Source organism: Talpa occidentalis, unplaced genomic scaffold (genome assembly GCF_014898055.3).
Source record: "Talpa occidentalis isolate TD23 unplaced genomic scaffold, MPIMG_talOcc4v2.1 talOcc4.9, whole genome shotgun sequence".
Lineage (NCBI taxonomy): Eukaryota > Metazoa > Chordata > Mammalia > Eulipotyphla > Talpidae > Talpa > Talpa occidentalis.
The window spans coordinates 3,821,058-3,838,462 of record NW_023605305.1 but is presented as its reverse complement, the minus strand read 5'-3'; the positions used below and the strand labels follow the sequence as shown (position 1 = coordinate 3,838,462).

The 17,405-nt window shown below is 44.9% G+C and overlaps 1 protein-coding gene across 1 annotated transcript in view; it reads left to right on the top strand.

The window, feature by feature from the left end:
* RERE (arginine-glutamic acid dipeptide repeats) overlaps positions 1-17,405 on the top strand; it is a 360,449-nt gene that overhangs the window by 162,200 nt on the left and 180,844 nt on the right. Inside the window, 1 exon segment of the mRNA XM_054691464.1 lies at positions 3,853-3,978. Coding sequence (XP_054547439.1) covers positions 3,853-3,978 — 126 coding nt within the window.

The window sequence follows — 17,405 nt, the reverse complement described above, 5'->3', positions numbered from 1 at the left end:
ACAGAGACCATGCCCCACCGCCCCAACCTGACGCTTGTCACTGCTCAGCAGGCAGAATGTCCAGTGTGTGGGTGTTTAGCAAATGGACACTCGTTTTAATATTCAGCAAGTTTTGCAGTAGACACATTTTGGGGCCACAATTCCACATTGTTGAACATGGTTCATTCAGAATTTGAGGTTATTCTGGGACTGAGATGAGGGTTGCGAGCTTGACTTTGACAGCTTTGACTTTGCTTCATCAGTTGCTATCATAGAATACGGGGTGTGTATTGGACAGGACAATACCACCTCTTAACCTCGCTTTATCTTCCTGTGAAGTTGGGGTATAGAGTAGCTAACTTGGCGAGTAGCTTGGTTTTTAGATGAAAAGCTCAAGACTGCAGAGTGGACGGTGTGGCCCCAGCCTGCAGGGCAGTGACGGTACTCACACCGCTGCCCTGCCGCGTTGCTCCAGGGATGGCTCCGTAGGGGCAGAAACCAGCCCATGTCACCCAGCATGTCGCCTGGCCCACTGGGGAGCCACTGGAAATGGTTTGCTCATAATCGCATGAAGCAGTGTTCAGAGGAAAAAATTCACTGCATAAAGTTTCCCCAAATGCGAGCAGTGGTGTGAGACAACGCACACGGTAGCAGCGGCTCAGCCTGTCCTCAGCTGGCTCTGCTGCTTTGTCTTTGGGTTGCTGGCATGATGGTTTTTTATGTTTTTAAATAATAAAGCCATCCATAAGATACCTTACAACTCAGTTTCTTATTGTTTTCAGGACGTTGCTATGAGTAGAGCCAAAGTCATACATTTTTTTGAACATTATTACAATCTTTTGAATTTTCAAAATGACTGACTTTTAGCGAAGAAAAATGAGGGCTTAGTTTTTATGTGAACGTCCCAGAGAAAATCAACTCTCAGAAAAATGCCTTCGGGCATTTCTGTGTGACTGAAACAGTGGTTGTTTTTGACTTCTGATTTTGATAGTCCTATAGTTCTCTTTTCTCTTTGCCCTCTTGGCTCATCCCTTGAAAGGCTAGAACCACCAGGTGCAGCTTTGTGCCCTGAGTGTGGTGTTGAGTAATGATGTGAAGAACCTTGAGGTGTGCTGTCAGTGTTTTCAGTTCATTGAGTCAGGACTTCAGTGTTACCAAGAGATCTGATGGCATGCACCGCGGGGGTACATCTTTGAAAGTTGGTGTTTGCTATTGGTTGGCCCTCCTTGTCAGAGCGACAGCACTCTTCTGACCAGTCAAGAAAAGGTGTGCGCTTACACGCTTCTGATTTGATGCCCGTGCTTTCTTCTGGAGGCCACACCTCTCCCACCCTCTTTATATATATATATATATATATATATATATATATATATACAGGACATGTTCCTTTGTTATCTGTAAGCTTTGTAGCAACACGGAGGTGATGGGCTGATTTTGGGGGCTGATTTTTTGCTATCTGATTGGAGCAAACCACCAGTATTAAGTATATGTGCAAGGACTGAGTGTCTTCGCTTGTAAATTTGAAGCTTACAATTTTATTTAATCCCTTTAAGAGGCAAGAGCAGGATGAAGTCTCCTAGACTAGGTAGATGGACACTGCAAGATGAGAGACGCTGTTGGGTGTGTGCACCACTGTGGCCCTCGTCTCTAGATTTTTGAATCACCACCGCCTCTTTGCATGACCTGAATGTCCGCTTATAAATGGAGGGGGTACTCACGTAAGTGAAATCAAAATGAGACTTTGGGAATAAATAATCTCAGAGCATCTTATTGGCCCCATTTATTCAGTTTCTCAGCGGTCTGTTTTCACTCAGGACTGACAGTCATTTCGGCCCGTGTGGCAGTTCAACTTCTCATGGTTTGTCGTTGCTGTGAAATTAGATAATTTATTTTCACCGAATTTATTTGAATTTTGGGACTCTAAGATACTAAGTTTTTTGTTGAATTACATTTATTTCCACAAAATATTTACCAAAATGTTATTTTACTAATAAACCTATTCTCTATATGTGAAAATTTTTCAATGCAGAGAACTGTGTATTCTGATATTTTAAAAATGAGCTTAAGAAACTTTGAGAGAATCTGATATTTGCAGGGAACTGCTGTACAAGAATATTGGTAAGGTCTTATTCAAACTTGATTCCTTAGAGCTAGAAATGTATAATTTCTGTATATGTGGATGTTTGTGTAGAGAGCCAGGAAAAATCCACCAGAAGAATGTAAAGAAAATTAGGGAAACGGAGATAGTGTCATTGTGATTTTAGTTGTAAACAGTGATGCCCTTAGGAATGATACCTTTCCTTATGCTTAAAGTATTTTAATGATTACTTGAACTTTTGCATGTTAAAAAAATGCCAAGTTTACTTAGAAATGTTTTACTAGGTGTCTTTTTGTTTAAAATTCTTGATTTGAATAAGAATTTGAGTTATCTCACTAATTGAATTCCTATTGCAATAGATCGATGGTAACTTAATATTTGATGCTTATGGTAAAAAAATACTAAGTTTACTCTGCATTTGATTGCACAACTGAATCTTTGACTTGGGATTTGTAGTGCTGGTGTGGGGAAGAGGGTGTGTGGTGGAGAAGGCCTGGTCCCCACAGGCGGTACCACGCCTGTCCCTGAGGCAGTGGGGTTTCCACCTGGCTGCACAGTGTCCTGTGTGGTGCCCAGAACGTCCTCTGGGGGTGATCTGTAGAGAAAGAAAACCATCATGGTACAGCCATTCGCAGTATTGGCTTATTTTCTTGGCATTTGTCTTTTTTGTTAAGAGACATACCAAAAAAATGGAGCGTATTAAAGTCTTTGATTACAGGAAGTTGCTAGAGAGTGATTTTTTGCTTCTCAAAAGTAATAATGTGTAACAGGACTCCCTAAAAATGATTTGAAGTAAAAAAAATTCTGTAATTTTTGAACAACTCTAAGAACAGATATCTCATATAAGCATTTGGATATTACGGGTTTTTTTGTTCATTTAAAACCACATGAGATTGAATTGGTTAAGATTTTTGGAAATGTTTTATGCGCTCTGGAGTATGTGAGAGGGAACAGTTTATTACCCGGGAAATTTTTGGTACTTGTGAGGACTGTGCTGGCTTTCAGAAGTTGCTCTCTAATTTTTTGCTGGAAAATGTTTTCATAGTTCAGTCGGGGGACAAAAAAGGAGACATGATACATCCCAAACTGGTTTTGCCCCTAAAAGAAACTGTTTTCTTGGACGTGATGCTCTGTGCCTTTCCATCGCGCTTACCTGGTAGGCGTTGCGAGACAGCCAAAACTAATTTGAATGGCATCTTGATTTTTCTCTGATGTTGAGGCTTTGTCTTTTACCTCACCTGTAGCTTTACAAATTATACTAGGACTTTGAGAAAAATGGTAGCTCTTTCCTTGCCTCTCCTCCCTCCCCCAATGTCTTGAATTTCCTTATCAAAGTACCTGTCTTGGGCCTCTAGCATCTCATTAGAAACTCTTCTGAAAGCTAAATCTGTCCACTGTTGGTTCATTTCACAGTTGTGTTTATTTGACACTATTGAATTGTTGTTTTTGTCACAAGCAGAGCATGCCACTGTCACTGTGCTTTGGCACTGTGTCACATCTTGGTTATTTTGAGGGGCACACACCATACTATTTTATGACAGGACCCAGATTAAAGTTGGAGCCAAAAGGATCGCATGCTTGTTCACTCTGAAATGAGGAAACACCTCTGATCAATGCAGAGAAATTGTCTTTAGTAATAGAACAAATTCTCTGAGCTTTCAGAGGCCATCTGCTAGAGGATTTGCGCAGATACCTGCTTGTGTGCTGAGTGCCCCTAGTAACCAGGGCATGAGGGGACATTGGGCATGTTAACTTAAAACTGTTTTCTTTTTTAGGTCCACAACTCCCAGGCCTGTTGCAGATCTCCAACTCCTGCTTTGTGTGACCCCCCAGCATGCTCTCTGCCGGTGGCATCACAGCCACCACAACATCTTTCTGAAGCCGGGAGAGGGCCTGTAGGGGTAAGGAGAATCCCGTTTTTAAAAGCTATCAATATTTTATATCCCATAGGGTATAAAATAGGAATATTACCTCCCTCCCCAGAGCCCCTTTAAAAATGTGCTGTATTGTATGTGTTTTTAAAGGAGTAACAAGTACATGCACAGAGGAAGCAAAATACGGGACTTGCCTTACCCCTCTAGGACAGTTCCAGAAGTTAGCGGGGTTTGGTGGTGTGTAGGGTATTTGGGCACCAGCAGAGAGCATGCTGGGCTGCTGCAAGGAGCAGGAGCTGGCAATCAGCAGCGAGTATGGATGTTGGCAACTGAAATGGGGGACAATGGGGGTAAGTTTGAGTCCAAGTGGCGTGTGCATTTCCCAGGATCATTGGGACTCATGACCCACGGATCTAAGCTGTGTTTGGCGCTGTCCTCAGGTGCTGTCTTCTAGGGTACTGTTCAGAAGTAGCTGGACTTCTCTGCGATGCCAGGTAGAGACTAAACACTTGGAAAAGGTCTTGGGTTGGGGGTAGATATAGTGCTCTCAGCTCTACCCTGTGGCCCCCCTGGTTACCTGGTGGTCATGTGGGGAGTGTGTGAGGTGCAGCAGGATAAACGTCTCCAGTGTTTCATCCCTTAGGACTCAGGGCCTGGTATTAGTGAGCCATGAGGGTTATTTTTGTGTCATGCATCTCACCTTTTATGAAAGCTATGTGTACACCTGTCTTTGTTTTCCTTCCTTTATGAGGACTTAATGGTAAAGTTTTTTGAAAGACAAGTGTTTATTATTCTGATTGACTTTTGGGTACCTGAGACAGCTGTCGTCACTGAGCAAGTGTCTACCTGTCTTTCTCTTGGATGTAATCTGGCTGCAGGGCTCCAACTCACAGTCAATTAGAAAATGACACAAGAGAGTAGTCACTGCACATACTGGCAGGCTGTGATGAATTCGCCACTTGCTGTGTAGAATGTCAGTATCCTGAGAGTAAGAAAGGATGGCTCCAGGTGGAAAGTTTGGTGCAGGTTTTGAGGCACTGGGTCTGTTTTGATATAACAGTGACATGTGGAAGGCAGCGCGGGTGCCTTCCGGGTGTACAGGTGCCTCTCCCTGTAAGCCGTGTATGCAGTGGGCCTGGCGCAGCGGGGACTTGTGAGAAGAATGACCGCAGCACGTCAATGAAGAGCACAGGTTAGTGGGTTTTGGGAGGCAGAGGTGGGAATGTCAGGTAAGGCTGGGTCTTAGATGTCAGACAAGGCAAGATTTTATGTGCTCTGCAGAAGGGAGCCTTTGCAGGCTTTTTCATTCCAGGCAAGCTGACTTGCAAGTGTGTAGAGTGCAGTGTGGGCTGGGGAAAGGCTGAGAGTTCCAGCTAAGTGGTGGGCTGCCATCCGTGCGTACGATGAAGAGGACCCGTGGAAATGGGATATTAGTAATTTGACAAAGTCAGGGATAATTGTCACAACAATTTCATGTTTCGAGAGCTGCCGGTATAATTTATCCAGAATTCGACCAGGGAAGAGGTTCACATCATGGAAACCTTGGAGTTCTTGGTATAATAGCCATTCACAATAAGATAAAACCCAACACAGTGGATGAAAGTCTAATTTTAATCCCTAAAGAGATGTTTCAGCATCTTAAGGGACAAGTTAGCGGAGTCCTGACTGACTGCCTACTTAAAAGGCTTCAACCGACTGTCGTCTTGTTTCTATGTCTAAGGAATTGGATGGTTTTTATGTTTCAGGCTGATACTTTCTTTTTTATTCCCTAATCATTGTGGGATTGTTTAATTTACTACGGTACTCGCTCACCGGGATTTGCTTGCTAAATGGATTTAGAATTTTGCCCTTAGTAACACTGAATTTTGGATATACTCAGTGAGGTTTTGTTATAGAGCAACCCCGATTTGGGACCGCCTTTTCCCCCTAACAGTTTGAGTACCTTTTAATATTAGCACTAGCGATGACCCATATTTATTTTCTTTGCAGTTAAAATTGCAGTTGTGTCTATTAGGAATTTAAATATGTTCATGATTGGTGGTATATTCAGATACCATCCCCTGCGGTTTTGAGAAGATTGTGTAACAAGATGATAAATCTTCTTTCAGTCAGGGTGGTGCTGCGTGAAGCTAACCGTACTGATTGTACTTGAGCAACGTGCGTGCAGTCGGCATCACTGGAGCTGGATCTGAATCGGATCCAGTTGGCAAAGCTGCCCCCGTGTGTGGGGCCCTCATCAGTTCTTCAGGCACAACAGATCTAATACAGTATAATGAGAGCTGCTGGGCGGGGAGATTGATTACCAGGTTGCAGACAGTGTCATTAACACTTCTTGGCACGATACACCAGATGTCTTCCCTAGTAGGCTGTTATTGCTAATTTAGTTTTTATAGGATAGCATTGATTGCATCATAATTTAACTTTCTTTGCATGCTCTTGTGTATATGACCTGTGTGTCTACAGTAATGACGGCATCAACTGATAAGATCTAATTTTATAAATTTTCACTAATGTGTTCACTTTTAAAGTATCTGGTGCTGGAAAGGCATCTTATTTATTGTTAGTGTGGATATTTTCTAGCAAAAAGTATTGTGCTTCTCATAGTTTGGGGGAGGTGAGGGAGGGGAGGCAATGGAAGCACTTTCCAGATCTTCTGTAGCCTGGGCAGCGAGATCCTGGACTCCTCTCACCAGCTGCGGTCCCCAGCCGCTCTGTGGCGGCCGGACCCACACTCAGGAAAGGAGGCAGCACCCGGAGGGCTGGCCGGTGCCTCTCTGGGGGCGGGCCGCTCTTCCGGCTGGGGCTCTTGTTGACTGAGCCTGTCCGCTTCCTCTTCTAGGAAATCAAGGGCTTGGTAAGAGGATTTAGTAATTTAGCATTTTTATTTTCTAGCCCTTTCTAAGACCTCTGTTGAGCGTCTGAGTACGGCAGTCCTGCAGCAGTGGGGCCAGCGTGTTCATTTCAGTACTTTAAAAAAAAAAAAGACTGGTCTTGTTTTTGCTGCATTATCCTTTAAAGGCTATTTTTCCGTCCTGGTGTGTTCTTACGTAATGTTGGACGTGCTGATCAGTCTTTCGAGCCCTTGCTCACTTTTCCAGTGGATGAAGGCTCCTCCTTGTCTCCAAAGGGTGGTTGCAAAGATTAATGCAAGAATTCGCTGAATGGCGTAGCGCAGCGGCGCGCATATCATAAACATTACCTGAGCAGTATCTGTGGCCACGGAGACTTTTGTGACACAAATTTAGTTTTTAACTTATTTGTTAGTGTTTCCGACGCTTGACCCTCTTTACCGGACATCGGCAGACCCTTAGTGAGGCTCTATGCACTTCCCGAAATCCCTTGGAAAGCTTTGTATATGTGTGTATTTCTCTGGAGAATATACTTTTCCATCTTAGATTCTCATCAGTGGACTACTAAGATGTTGGAAAAAAAATTAAAAATTACGAACTGCTGCTCTGTAAAGACTCTGGTGGGTCTTTTAAGATCTCAAACCAGTTAGTTATTAAAGAAGTAAATTGACATTGAACAAACATTTACGTTGTGGCCAGGCCTCTGCTGTTCTTTCACAGAATTGAACCCATCTAATCACCACAGTAATCTGTGACACTTATTTTTATTTTTTAAATGAGAAATGTTGAAGTTTACATTCGTATAAGATTGTGTCTTAGCGGCAGGACCGGAACGGGGTAACAAGTCCTGGCCTTACGTCCCCTTGACTTTCATGACCCACCTCTGTGCTTCCCAGGTTGACCCCGTGGTGGCGTCCACTTTTGCCTCCACCTTCTGCTCTCCTCCTCTGGCTGGAGCTGAAGGTGTCCCACCCCGAGCCCTCCGCAGGCGGGCCCTCGGCCTTGAGCAATGGTGTCAGACGTGTGGTGTGAGAAGCCTTTTTTAAGTGTTAGCCAGTCTTTACTTCCCTGTAGCACTTGTGGTGGACATACATTTAGTGTCCTTTTGTTTAAAAAATGCATCACCAAGGGCCTCCCCTGGTGGCTCAGCAGTTGAACGCTAGGCTACGAAGCTGCCCTCAGCCTCTGCAGCGCCGGTTCGATCCCCGACCACCAGCGAGGGTCCCACATGGCACGACAGACCTCTCCTGCCGTGCCCGCTGCTCCCCTCAGCAGTGTATTTCATTGGTCTGCCTTTTCTGTTTCCTGCTCTGACTCTGGTGAATTCTCTCACCTTCCCGCACTTCTGACTGTACCCAGTGCTTGTATAAATAAATAAATAAATAAATCTTTTAAACAAATAAAAAATGCATCACCAAGAGCTGCTGTGAGACATCTTTTCAGTCATCTTAATATTACCTGTATGCACGGGAGGAATAATCTCTGTGGTCTGTGGTGTTAAGTGTGTTTGTTTCAAGCACAACTTCATGAAGCCTGCATGAAATTGGGCTTTGCATTACCCTTGAGGAAAATCCAGCCCACCGATCTAGGGGAACCCGCCCCACTGACCCAGGGCACCGAGAACCCAGTGGCTTTCCCCAAGCCCCTGCTTCTCTCTGGGCTGGTGCTGGGCGCCGGGCAGGCGCCGTGTGCTGCTGCTGCTGCTTCTTTCCACCTGGGAGGGATGTTTTTGGAGCTGCCATGAAATACCCCATGTCCTTCTTCAGAAGCTAAGAATGCTTTGCTTAGTATCTGGTTTCAGCTTTTGTGACTATCTCTAACCAGGGATTTAAAAAAAAAAGTCTTTTTTGCTAATGTGAGGTATCTATCCTAGTTTGAAGAATTATCCTGACACTGGTGCTTTTCATACTTGGGACTTAAACTCCATTTAATCATGACAAGTGAACATTTATTATAAAATGCTATTTAAAAAAGTAAAACAGGTTGTGTTTTTAACCTATTTGTTGCTTAAAAAGAATTCTAGTTTGGTTGCTTCTTTAGCTCTGCTGGTCTTTTTGAGGCTATCCTGCTTTTTCAGCATTTAGTAGTACTACTAGTATTTACTACCGTAAGTATGTGAAAATATATCCATTGCGTTTTATATTTGATTATTGAGAGAGGTGTTAAAATGACTGAGTTTTCAGGCCTCCCCTGGTGGCACTGGCAGTTGAGCGCAGCACTATGAAGCTGTTCACAGCCTCTGTAGCGCCGGTTCGATCCCGGCCGGCCGGCGAGGGTCCCACACGGCGCGGCAGACCTCTCCTGCCTCACCCGCTGCTCCCCTCAGCAGTGTGTTTCATCAGTCTGCCAGTTCTGTTCCATGCTCTGTCTCTGGTGAATCCTCTCACCCTCCCGCGCATCTGGCATGAATCCCGGTTCTTGTATAAAATAAATAAATATTTAAAAAAAAAAAAAAAGACTGAGTTTTCAGAAAAATTGTCAGTACAAATATGGACTTTCCCCAACTACCCTAAATGAAAGATTGTTAGTAGCTGTTGAATTTTAATGTGACAAGTTAAAAAATTCACCCAACCAGCCAATGATAGCATTAGTACAAGTGTTTATATCCCTGCTTCCAGATGAATTCTTTCCACCTGGAACAGTTGTTTTCCTACGCTGCTGTCCCGTGAAACCTAACTATCAGCCATTTGTTCTTAAGGCTGTATTACCATCATATTCTCTCCCTTTTTACAAAGAGGATCATCAAGCCACATTTTCAGAGCACAGGTAGGAATCACCCTATGCTTTTATAAAACTGCCTGTGACTTAAGCTGTCTTTTATTACCCTCACTGTCTCTCTGAGCTGTACCGGTTACTTAAGTTTTGAGCCTCCTTTACTTTCGTGGATGGTGCATCACCCTTTATCACTTAGAGGCTTGGTTAGGCCTTTCAACCTTGGCTTTTATGGGTTGTTTCATATTGTTTCAAAAGAAGCTTAGCAAATTTGTGGTCTTTCCAGTGTTTATAAGCTCTCCAGAAATCAGTTTCATTAATGTAAATTGTCAAAGACATTTCAGCACATAGGAGTAAAGCTTGCAGTTTTGTGAATCTTAACTTTGGTTTTAGAGTTCCCTACTTCTTATTTTACGATATCCTAGTACTTTAGCGACAGTATCTCTTTCAAATGTTAAGGCCTTCAGTGGAGTACCAGATTTTTCTTAGGGACTGGAGTGAAGTTTCAGTAATACACCGAGGTTAATCAAGCCCGTTTATAGAGTCTCATGCTACCTGGAAAATTGACGTTTTCTTTTCTTATCTTTGATCTCGTGATGGGCAGTTAGATGGAATGGCAGGTACTTGGCATTTTTTTCCTTTTTTGAAAAAACAGACTAGTTTTTAAGCTGTTTATGGTTCACAGCAAAATTGAGCATGAGCTACAGGGATTTCCCATATACTTCTTTTTTTTTTTTTTTTTTAAATACAGCTTTATTATGTTTTTGGTTTTAATGTATTTATTCTCTGCTTTTTTTTTTTTTTTAAAGATTTATTTATTTATTTATTTATTTATGCAAGCACTGGGTACAGTTGGAAGTGCGGGAGGATGAGAGAATTCACCAGAGCCAGAGCGGGGAGCAGAACAGGCAGACTGATGAAATACACTGCTGAGAGGAGCAGCAGGCACAGCAGGAGAGGTCTGCGCGCCATGTGGCACCCTCACCAGCGGCTGGGGATTGAACTGGCGCTGCAGAGGCTGCGGGCAGCTTTGTGGCCCAGCGCTCAACCACTGCGCCACCAGGGGAGGCCCCCCATATACTTCTTATCCCATGTCAGCATCTCCCACCACAGCAGTGTGTGTGTTACAGTTGGTGAATCAGCACAAACAACGTCATTTCACCTAAAGTCCATAGTTTACATTAGGGTTCACACTTGTGCATCCTATGGACTTGGACAAGTTTATATTGCCATGCATCTGCCTTTACAGTCTCATCGAGCGTGGTTTCCCTGCCCTGAAAATCCACTAGTCTCCACCTGCTGTTCATTCCCCCCTTGACCTCACTCCTGGCAACCACCAATCTTCTGGCTAATTCTGCATTTTTGTTGTTTCCCAGAATGAGCTATAGCTGGACTCTGATGGGCTTTTTCCATTTGGTCGCATGCACCATGGCCCACTTGTCTCCTCACGCGCTGATAGCTGAGTTCTTTTTCTCTCTGTTTAGATGCCCCACAGTTGGTTTACGCATTCACCTACTGAAGTACCTTCATTCTACTTAGTTTTTGCAATTGTGAATAAACATGCTATGACATCCACATTTAGGCTTTTGAGTGGACGAAAGTTCCTCCTTGGGTAAGTGCCAAGGAGCATAGTTGCTGCTAACAATATGTCCACTTTTCTAAGAAACCACCAAAATGTTTTCCCAAGTAGCTGTATACTTCTGTTCCTACCAGCCACGAATGGAGAATTCCTGTTGCTCCATATTGTGGTCAGCATGTGGTGTTGTCAGGGTTCTGGATTTTGGCCATTCTGATAGGTATGTGGTGGTATCTTACTGTTTTAATTTGCATTTCCCCAATGGCATGATGAGTATCTTTTCACATGCTTGTATTGCCATCTGTGTGTTGTCTGTAGTGAGAGTCTATTGAGGTTGGTGGTCCATGTTTTAACTGACTGTTGATGTTGTTATTGAGTGTTGAGTTCCTTGTTTCTGATGATGGTCCTTTTATTAGATGTGTCTTTGCAAGTATTTTCTTCCCAGTCTGCAGCTTGGTTTTTCCATTTCTTGACATTGTCTTTTGCTAAACAGAAGTTTTTCATTTTAGTGAAGCCCTGATTGTCAGTTCTTTCTTTCATGGGTCATGCCTTAGTATTAGATCCAAAAAAGTCATCCTCAAGCCCAAGGTTATCTAGATTCTCTCCTACGTTAATCTTCTAGGAATTCTGGAGTTTTGCTGTTGTCATTTAGGTCTGTCATCTCTTTTGAGTCTATTTTTGTGAAGATTGTAGAACCTGTGTCTTCCTTTTTTGGGGGCAGGGTTGGGGTGGGCCTGCACAGACCTGAACACCGCGCCTTCGGCACAGCTCCAGGACTTCATGTTTCTCAGAGCAGTCCTTTAAAAACTGTTTCTGTGGGTCTCCCATATTACTTAGTTTTCCGCCTTTCCCAACACACACAGATTAGATACAATGTGCATGTTTTCATCCCTATTACAGCTCTGAGATTTTGGCCATTAATTTATAAAGTAATCAATACCACACTGCAAAACCAGTAAAATTTTACCTACTAACATGAATTTAATGAAATGGGTTGAAATAGCCATGTGTGACATCCATTTGTTACTGATCGGGGTGGTGGTTGGTGCATGTTTACTTCTGGATTCCTTGTGCTGACTCAGTTCTATCATTTTATTTTGCTGTTTTCACAGAATTCTCTGCCTGTGTCCATGTGTCTCACCGTGCTGGGACTTTCCCTTCCCCTGCACAAAGGTGGCACATGAAGCATGTTTGATCTACTCACCAGCTTGTATTACTTAGTGATTGTTCATATGTGAACTTATTTGGAGTTAAAATCATGTAGCTATAAGCTCTGTTAATAAGGTTATAAAACAGATAATCCAGTAAATGAACGTCTTAAAATTCAAGATACAGGGCCTCCCCGGTGGCGCAGCGGTTGGGCGCTGGGTTGCGAAGCTGCCCGCAGCCTCTGCAGCGCTGGTTCGATCCCCGGCCTCAGGGCGAGGGTCCCACATGGCGCGCAGACCCCTCCTGCCGCCCGCTGCTCCCCTCAGCGGTGTGCTTCGGTCCTCCTGCCTGCTCTGCTCCCCGCTCTGGCTCTGGTGAATCCTCTCACCCCCCGCGCTTCTGACTGTGCCCAGTGCTTGTGTAAATAAAGAAATAAATCTTTAAAAAAAAAAAAAAAAATTCAAGATACACATTGAAATGAACATAAAAACCAGCCCTTTCCTTTCCCCACCCCCTTGCTTCCCTCCCAGAGATACCATCAGCCGGTCTCCTCCACACCACGCCTATCTGTCCCAGACAGAGCCGCCTGCTAGGCTGGCTTGAGCAAAGGGACTGCACTTCTTCCATCTTGACTACAGTGCCTAGAATAGAGCCTGGCTCGGAAAAGTTGCTCCTTACCCAGTGGATTATGGTTTGCTTCATTTACAAGACAGAAATAAACACATTTAGTACTATGTTTTTAAACATCAGGTAAAGAAGGATTGAAAAAAAATACACTAAATGGGATTGAGTGGGACCTCAGCATTGAATACAGTCCAGACATGGCCACTTGTAGCCAGGAAAGCTAATATGCATGTTTATTGTTAAGGGAAGTACCTGCTGCTATCTCGTCTTCCACTTCCCAGAAAAATGAGAGAGGTGTGGGCCCAGAAGAGTGTTCCTGGCTGTGGTGTCAGGGATGAGGAATGAACCATGGACCCAGTTTAGCTGTGTTCTGGTGGAATGCCTGTGGGCTTGTAGGGCGCCCGTGTCATGGGCCTTGGCCACGCCTTGTCCATTTTCAGCTCACGTAGCATGAGGCTGTTTAATATGTTTTTGTTTTCATTTGATGTTGGGCTTGTAATCCAGATTTTGGACTGTTAAATCTTTATCAGAGGGGAGCTTGCTGTGCACTTCCAATAGAAAGTGGCCTTTTGCCACAGAGGGACGTGTTGTTGGTAGTGAGGCTGCTGCCTTGGTTGGGATTGCATTAGAGTAGACTGCCCGCTGCCTGGGCCTTGTAACAGCTTATAGTTTGGGTGAAAAGGCAGAAGGACCCAGCAGGCCATCTGTCAAATGCCTTTGGTGTCCCTCAGTAGATCTGTGTGCTGACTTTGGACCCAAAACCATTGGGGTTCTGGTACTTTGATCCAAGGAATCGGGGAAAATGCTTTGGAATTGCATTCAGTGACAACTTAGTGGGGAAGTGGCTGCCCCCAACTCCCGTTCTCATGTGTCCAGAGGACAGAATGAAAGTTGAACGGCCGGGTACAGTACTAGGGCGATGCAGCCACGCAGACTTACGTCAAGGCTCACAGTGGTTTCACCTGTGCTTGAATCAGAACTCATGGCTTTGTTTTCAGTGTAAATTTTTTTGTGTAGAATACCTTTCTAGTATAAAAAGACACAGAATACGCTTGAATTAGTATTTGTCACTAAAGTAACCTTTTCCCTGAATGCTTAGGAACTTGCTGACCCTCACCGTGCTGGATGGTACCTGCACCGCTTCCCTGTGGTTTCTCTTTGTTGGTGGCATCTTGTTAGAGGTGTTAACGTGTCGGAGATTGGCACACTTAGCATCATGATGGAATATCAATCTGCTCTTAAGATATTGAGCAGATTGATCAACAGACATGACGAGAATGCACAAAGATAGCTGATGCATTGTTAAAATCATTTAACAGAAGAACAGCTGGCATGTGATGATTGACAGAAATGTTTAACCTGTAGAACTTGGAATGGTGCTGTGGTTACTGTGGGTTAAGTGCACAAGACATATCCACAGGGCCAGGGATTCTCTGGAAATGGATGAGGAGTGACAAAGAATCCAGGGTGACGGTTTAAGGCTTGCTTGGCAGGAGCGGCTGTGATTAAATTCCCCGATGTTGTCACTGAGCTGTGAGGCTGCAGATAACACTCTCTCCTCCTGCTGAAAACAAGAATCAATACTCACTCCGTGATGGGCTAAATTATTAAAAAGAGCCTGTCTTACAGTGTTTCATTATCTGGGATTTGCCTCAGCTGGCGACTTGTTGGCAGTGTAGGGGATTTGCTGGGCATTTTGTGTTGAAATTATTCAGTTGACTGGTGAGGTTTTGGATAATTCCCTTTCCACTTTGAATAGATTTGTGATTTACTTTTGCCATGTACCTTTGTATTTTTTGGTGTTGTTAAACAGCGTATTGGGAACACATTTTTGTAACCTTGGTTTTTGTTTTGTTTTATACTGAGGGACTAGCCGTTAGCAGATTATTTTAGCAAAAACCGACTGCTTCTGGCTTATTATGTCACCCTGACTTATTGATTAATATACTCTGGGCTTTTATGTTCTTTTATGAAGGAAATTATATAAGAAATTTGACTTCCTTTTTATTTTTTGGTAGCTGTTGCGGGGGGGTGTTTGTTAGGTGGTTGATGTTAAACAACCAGTTGACACAGGACGCAGGCCCTTCTTAGGTGCCTCAGAAAGGGAGGAAGGAGCAGCCTCTGTCTGTGCTCCGGTGCAGGCTGGGCAGCTGGCCCTGCTGAAATGCCAAGGCCGGGACAGAGAGGGGGCAGCTGAGGGCTGCCGTTCACCCGCCCACTGGAAGCAGGGCCACTTATCCACCTCACTGGCTCAACCAGGCTCTTCTGGGTGAAGTTTGAAGGCTTTTGCTGCTCCACAGCTTGTCTGTTGAGAGATGAGATTCTCACCTTCAGTGTTTTAAAATTGGTCATGTGATAGCTTTTTATTCTTGTGGTGGTGGCAGTCATGCTTATGGAAGGTTTCTTGATGCAGCCTCAGGAAGAGCCATGTGAAGAGACGTTTGTCTCTGTAGCAGAACCAGTCAGCGAGGCTGAGGAACAGTGTAAAGTCACATCTCTGCTTCCCTAGCAAACTGATGGATCTAAAACTCCTGATCTCTGCTGTGGACGGGAGAAGTCGAGAGGAAGGAGACTATGGTAGAAAGGGTGGACAGAGCGGGTGGCTCAGTGACAATGCGGCCAAAGCGGCTTTTGGGGGTCCCATAGGCTCCGCCACGGCAGGTTCATGGCTGCCAGGAGAGGCTGTGCTGCGTGAGGTGCTCACCAGGGAAAAGGACATTGTATGGGCAGGGTTGGGAGGAAATCTCTGGAGAGAAGGGTGCTGCTTCCCAGCACTGTGCCCGCCCTGCACCAACCAAGCTTCTGCCCATGCCCTGCAGTTGCCACCTGCCCTTTGCCGAGGCAGCCTGCTCGCCCCCCAGTGCGGTCATCGTTCTTGCCCTGTGCAGTGGTCCCCTGGCCTGATCATCGTCCTGCTTTCCCAGTGCCCTGTGTGGCGTTTGTCTGCGTTTCTCGTCCCAGATGCACAGCCCCCTCCACCGCTGTCCTCTCACCCTGCTGATGAGGCTGTGGAGGCCATGGTGACGGCAGGTGCAGGGTGGGGAGGGGGCTTGCACTTGGCTGACTCGCCGCCCTGCACTGTATAACCCAGGGAGGGAGAATTGTTGAGGGCTCACGCCTCGTTCGGTCATGGTCATCTGGTGAGCACAGTTTGAGTTGTCAACTTATTTTACTAAGCGGCCTTGAGTGCAGCAGGAATTCTTCTGAGATTGCTTTATCTGAAAGAAAGAGAAATATTGTTCCTTGGGGGTGGGGGGGCGCGGGTGGAGAAAGGTAGGCGGGCTCAGACCTAGATGACCTTAGGTCTTGTTTCCGGCTTAGATGAAGTGGTCCTTCCTCCTGGCTCAGGGGGTGGGGTCATCCTCCCTGTGCTGCTGGGTGCCAGTTGAGGAGCTGAGCCGAGGGTGCGTTCTTTTAGATGGGCTGGAAAGTCATCAGCAGGACCGGTTATTTAGAAAATCAGTGAAATGTTTACTTACAGAATTACGGTGACACGTCCTTGCTTGACACCCCCATTTGTCCAGCGCAGATCGGGGCTCCAGCTGTTCACTTTCACATGTCCCACCGTGGTGCCTCCCACTGTGAAAGCCGGAGCGGCAGACAGCGCTCCGCTGTGACAGTCAGCATGCAACACGCTGTCCAGGGCAGGCTCCTTTGTAGCTCAGTTTGTTAGTCATGTGACTGGAACACACTGATTTTTATTCTTACCCAATTTTCTAGTCCTCTGTGCTTTCCTTCCCACTGACTTATATGGATTATCATGTAAGAGACCTGGTTTAACAAGAAGTATTTGAATTTCTTCGAAAACGCAAATATTTGTTTAAAATTTAGCATCCAGGGCCTCCCCGGTGGCACAGCAGTTGAGCACTGGGTTGCGAGGCTGCCTGCAGGCAATGCAGTGCCAGTTTGATCCCCGGCCACCTGCAAGGGTCCCACATGGTGCACAGACCTCTCCTGCCGCCCGCTGCTCCCCTCAGCGGTGTGCTTCGTCAGTCTGCCTGTTCTGCTCCCCACTCTGGCTCTGGTGAATTCTCTCACCCTCCTGCGCTTCTAACTGTACCCAGTGCTTGTATAAATAAATAAATAAATAAATCTTTTAAAAAAATAAAAAATTTAAATTTAGCATCCATAGAAATGAAATCTACTCAGCTGTCCTTTAGGTGATAGGTGACAGTGAGGCTGTGTCCCATAAAACCAATTTTTACACAAGTGAGTGTTGGGTGAGTTGTGTAGCCTGAAGGCCCGCAGTTGCTGACTGCAGAGCTGTAGTGCAAAGGGTTGAGGATTATTCCCCCGAAGGGATCACTGCAAAGCCTTTTTCCTGTTGGTCTCATGCCTCTCTCTGCACGGCTGTGTGGCTCGCAGAGTTAGTAGGAGATTGGATAGGGTTAAATGTGCATAATAAAATATCTTAAAGTTCATGTCCTAATTTCTCCTATGGGATTTTATTTTTTGTTAGTTTTTTAAAGATTTATTTATTATTCATACAAGAACTGGGATGTAAGCCAGAGGTGTGGGTGTGTGTGTGAGAGGAGTCACCAGAG